Source organism: Parasteatoda tepidariorum, chromosome X2 (assembly GCF_043381705.1).
Source record: "Parasteatoda tepidariorum isolate YZ-2023 chromosome X2, CAS_Ptep_4.0, whole genome shotgun sequence".
NCBI classification, from domain to species: domain Eukaryota; kingdom Metazoa; phylum Arthropoda; class Arachnida; order Araneae; family Theridiidae; genus Parasteatoda; species Parasteatoda tepidariorum.
Genome location: NC_092215.1, coordinates 8,434,041 through 8,439,611, shown reverse-complemented (window position 1 = coordinate 8,439,611; position 5,571 = coordinate 8,434,041). Strand labels below are relative to the sequence as shown.

Below are 5,571 nucleotides of genomic sequence, written 5' to 3'. Positions count from 1 at the left end.
TTGTAGTTCATTTACGTCGCACTAGAGCTGCACAATGGGCTATTGGCGACGGTCTGGGAAACATCCCTGAGGATGATCCGAAGACACGCCATCACAATTTCGATCCTCTGCAGAGGGGATGGCACCCCCGCTTCGGTAGCCCGACAACCTGCACGCGAAGTCGAGCACTTTACGGTAGAACAGTTTAACGAGGACCAATACCGCACACCTTCGATCCCTACGCAGACTGAACCAGGTGGTCACCCACCCGCACACTGACCGCAACCAGTGATGCTTGACTTCGGTGATCTGCTGGGAACCTTGTCTTACCGATCTGTGGAACGCAAACTAGGAGAATTAGCGTAGAAAAATCATGCTTTCGATCCTCTTGTGATGTCACGTGCCTGCTATCAGGCATAGAGTATGTGTGGAGTAAGCGATAGTAAGTCGAATAGCCTACAGACAGCCATAGTGGATATTGCAGGTTCGTGCTTTGAAGTTACAGAGAAAACTTACTGTTTACAAGTGAATAACTATTAGGCATTTTGGGGGACTCCACAATCATTGTTCCACCGCTCATTCAGTAGCGTCAAGGTAGAGGGTTCGAATCCCACCCCTGGATGTGTCTTTTTGAAACCTTTCTATAACTTAAGCTAACAGTTGTTTAGTTTTACAAGATCTGTAATGAGCACATAAACCTGTAATTATATTTAAACAAAATTAACAGGCTTTCAGTAGTCACAGTAGTAATGCTTTGTTTTTGTCGCACTAGAGCTACACAATGGACTATTGGAGATATTCTGAGAAACGTCTCTGAGAATGATTCGGATCATCACAATTTTGATCCTCTGCAGAGGGGATGACTTTTCGTTTTGGTAGCCCGACGACCTGCCAGCGAAGTCGAGCTCTGGACGGTAGAACTGTTTAACGAGGAACAAATCCCTTCGTAGGCTAATCAAGTGGTCAACTATCTGCTCACTGACCGTTGCCAGCAACGCTTGACTTCGATGATTTATTGAAATCGGATCTTTTGATCTGTCCATTACCGTGGGACTTAATTGTTGCACATTTGCATACATATGCAGGTTGGTGTGCTCATTGGAAAGAGGGCTTATTAGCCCTTGTTACGTTGAATGCCAAAGAGCACAAAATAGAGAAGGGCATCACAAAGATCCATGTAAGGTTACGGTAGGATTCGAACCCACAACCTCAAATCTATAAAGCCTTTGGTAGATCAGTGAGACCGCTTGTCCAAAGAGGTTCCTAAAGGTACTGTTTAAGAAACTGTAATTTAGACACTAACTTCAGGCACTAACTAACTGCAGATACTGTTTAAGAAAATAGCCCTATGCGCATGTCGCAATAAAATGCGCTTTCACATCCGGTTTCAGATTTGTCTATTTAAGCCTGGTCTGTGCCAATTTGCTTCAGAAATTTTGTTTGTGCAGTGCGATCATATTTGGATTGTGATAATTTCCAAGCTTCTTCTTAAAGGTAAGACTCGTTTTGATTTGTCTTCAACTAATTAAACGTTTAATGTAGTAGTTAAGTCTATAAGTTTTAAGTTATAATTTATTACGTTAGCATCTTTTTTATTTTGAAGTTAAAAATTTCTTCGAAGTGTAATTTTAGCCGTTGAGTAAGAATTTCTTGTTGTGATATATATACGTATATAGTGCTAGACTGGCAACTTTCTTAATTCTAATTTTTACTATATCACAATTTTAATAATCTCTGCTGAGCATATCTTTATCTCTCTAATTACTTTAAACTTATTCATCTAAAGATTACCGATCTTTAACTTTAAGATTTTTCCTAATGCGAAGTCCATTTTCACAAGATTTTTAAAGATCTTAATGATAGGCTAAGTAGTCCTTTTTTTTTATCTAATGTATTGCATTTTCCTTTGAACGTGTGTTTTTAGTGCTGCTATTAAATCTTAATTTTAAAAAATCTTCTCAAACTGTCTATGCAATTGGTAGAAATGTAGACTAGAACTATACAGCTTGTGGACTGACTCCTTATATTAATAAATTTTGTTCGAAGCGTTTTAAACTTAAGATTAACATAAAATCAATGATTGCGAATAGTTTTTGAGTTTATCTAAAAGTTTCTTATACAATTATCTTTAACGGAATTCGGCTTAATCAAACTAAAATTAGTCTTAAATTCGTAAAGTTTAAATAAATTTATCTTTATCTTTATCTTATGGTTATAGTTTCTAATTTGTAATTCTTGCAAATTGAGCATGCAAGTATTAATTTGCAGTTAAAGAACTTAAACCACTTTAGAATTTTTTCGTCAGGTTTACTTTCTAAATTTAATTTCTTTCGCTTATATAAAATACATTTTGGTGCTTAAGAAGTTAGTTTATAATGGAATAAATCCTGTGATTTGGATTCCAACGAAATCTTTATACTGGTATCCAACTGCGTTAATGTTATTTTAAACTTAAGATACTTACTAATTACTGAAAATCTCTACGAAATTAAAATTCATATTTCAAATATTCCAGATACTTTTGTGCCTAAATCTGATTAGAAGTTAAACTGAAATTTTAAAGCTTTTCAAGACTGTTTTTAAAATAGATTTCATTCGAATTTAATTTTCCAAAGTAAAAAGAGTTCCAGTTCCTATTACTACTTTTGTACTAGATTCATATAGATAGGTCTGTTGGATAGATTTTCCATATTGTTAATCTATCGCCTAACAGTTTTTTAAAATTGTTAAGGCACTTAAAAATTTCACGATTAAAGCTTTTTAAATTGGTCTTTCCATATATATCCAAAACTTTTGAAAATTATCTGAAATTTTGACTTTTTAAATTTACTTCTAAGGTGTTCAAAGTTTTACTTTGACTTCTGGTCAACTCATTTAAAACATTTTTATTTTGTGTGTGCAAAATACATTGTATCAGCTCAATATAGAATCACACGGAATATAGCTATTTCTATGAATTAATTTAAATAGAATGATTTTGGAAAAAAAATATTCAATGTTTCCATTTAGAACGAAATTGAGCTAACATTTTCTGTATACGGTTGCAGACTTTGTATTGACCCAAACAGCATAATTTCTGAAAGTCTTATCCCGAAATTTAAAAGCTACCTTTTATGACTTTGTTTAACGGGTCACCTATATTTAGGTAGACTTTGCTTTCCATAGCATATTGCCTTTTCAACAAGCAGTTAAGTCAGAGCTACGTGTGACAGTTCGTACCTTAAAACAAAGGACTATTTCTAAAATATTTACTCCTGACAAATGTGTACGATGAATTAAATTTAATTCAAATTTTACTAGCTTCCCCTGGATCTAAAAATTCTGGTTCTTTGCTTTTAGAATATTTTTACTCAGATTATTAAATACATATAAACTGAAATGTTTAAATTTCAACTAAATAACAATTTATCGTTATGGAAACTAGGTTTAAATTCAAACTACGTAATTAAATTAAATATTTATATTATATAGTTTGTCTAAAGTAAGAACTTCTCCAGACATTCGTCTGGACTTGTGGTGGTGACTATGGTAACGAGATATGACTAGGGTTTCGGCAAGATAAAGAGAATCTCTTCTGTCTATTGAGTTAGTCCTAGAGTGAAGCCACCCTCCCTAAAATGCGCCATTCTTGTTTCCATAGCAACAGACGGCCTCAGACTTTGTGACGGGAATTTTTAGCTCACACAAAGTATAGATGGCTTTCCTTTTTGTTCTGTTTTGGTATTACACTAGCTAAATCGGTTCTGTAAGATTGTGAATATATTACGACTTTTGACAATAAGTCTTAAAATTATTTTTCTTAAATTTCGTTATCAAGGAAATGGGCTAGTTTTAATTAGTATTGGAGTCGAATGAGTAAATACTGATTTCATTTGTAAGAGAATTCCTAACTTCAAAAACCAGTGTTTTAAAACTTCAGTACCAATATTTTAAATATCCAGTTTTTAGAGAAACTTGGCTGTAGGCCGGATGCGAGTATTTAGACAGGTTGAGTGTAATTATTGTATTTAATATGAACACCAGTCCTTTGGGCACTTAATTCTTAATAGTTATCTTTGTAATTTATTTAAAACTACTCTAAAAAATTTCACTCAGAACTAAATTACAAATTTTTACTTTTTAAAAATATTTTTACCAAAAATAAATTTAAAAACTGCTATATGTAGCGTAATAAGTGCTTTTTTAAATCCAATTGCATACCATGAAAGCTAAACGTAAGATTTACATATTCCTAAACTTCTCAATTTTGATTGTTTGGAGTATTCTGAAATATGGATTTGACAGAAGATGCATAACGTATATTGTCGAAAAATCTCAAATTTACTACGAACTAGGCACAAAGCAAGTTAAAAGTAATTTTTTAAGTGTGTAATTTGAAAATTGAAGGTCTTGAAATTTATAATATCTATTTAAGAAAGTAGTCCTTTGCAATAGTTGAGTCCGATAGTGTTAATCGGAAATTCACTTAGAATAACTATTAAATCAACACTGCGACAACCAAAAACAAACTGAAGTTCCCAATTCGGTTTTAAATTTTTGTTCTAAGAAAATTTCTTTTAAAGTGCAGATTCCGATGCAGTGAAGTTGTGCATTTCTATTGTATCAGCAAAATTTCTACGGAAATGGCAAGTTAACTTCGTCTAAAACAACTCTAGATGGAGTCATTGTGCTGAATTTATGAAAAATTAAAATTTCACAGAACTATTAGTTTAATTGTTAATGTTTCAGTGTTAATTTATTTTAAAATTTAATTCTTTTAGATGGCTGAAAGAGAACCTACTCCTTCAAAAAGTGAGAAATCAACGTCACCAGCAGAGGAAGAACGTACTGAAGTACCAGATTTGGAGTCTGGTAGTGGTTCAATTCAGCATCCTTCATCAGAGACTGGAGAGTCTTCAGCAGTACCAGAAGCTGAGGCAGTTCCGGGCTCTTCTACGTCCTTCTTTGCCACACTTACTTCAAACATACAAGTTAGATTTAGAAGATTTACTAAAAAGAAAAGCAAAGGCGAGAAATGGTGGAGCAGAGGAAAGAAACAGAAAATATCCAAGGCTGAATATGCAAGACAACATGGAGGTTTCCTTCATTCTGACATGGAAGGTTATTTTGAAGAAGAGTCTAGTGGGATAGCCACTGAAAGTTCTGTGGTTGAAGAGTCCTCTGTGGCTCAATCTCCCCTAGAAAAGGAATTTCCTGATAAACCCGATTTAAAGGATGATCCCTCTGATGAAGACGCACCTCCAATGGAACAGTAGATCTGGAACACTTTCAAACAATGTTTAATTTGTGGGAGACTACGTTGCTATTTTTAAGCCCTTATCTTGCCGTTCCACTTTTATGACCTTGTTTAAATAAAGTTTTAATTCTTATGCTGCTATAGTTTAAAATTCTTTCTTTATTATTTAATTCTTGTCTTAGATTAGTTGAGTTATGTTCTCCAATTATTGCACTTGAAGTTTTAAAATACTCGCCTATTTTTCTGCTTAAACTTTGTCTTAAGATGACTATATACAACGGGATAAATCATTCGCGACAAATGTTAAACCTCCATTGTTAAGTTTAGATAAACTAGTTCAGGAAACCTTAAGTTTA

At 33.7% G+C, this 5,571-nt stretch overlaps 1 protein-coding gene across 1 annotated transcript; it reads left to right on the top strand.

Moving 5' to 3' along the window:
* Window positions 1-888: 888 nt before the first annotated feature.
* Window positions 889-5,354, top strand: LOC107452334 (uncharacterized). Its single transcript, XM_016068734.3, has 2 exons — window positions 889-1,473; window positions 4,740-5,354. The coding sequence occupies exon 2, from the start codon at window positions 4,740-4,742 to the stop codon at window positions 5,232-5,234; it is 495 nt and encodes a 164-aa protein (XP_015924220.1). The 5' UTR covers window positions 889-1,473; the 3' UTR covers window positions 5,235-5,354.
* Window positions 5,355-5,571: the final 217 nt, after the last annotated feature.

What these genes read in the sequence shown, in the direction of transcription:
- LOC107452334 (XM_016068734.3), top strand. Translation starts at nt 4,740, where the DNA reads ATGGCTGAAAGAGAACCTACTCCTTCAAAAAGTGAGAAATCAACGTCA.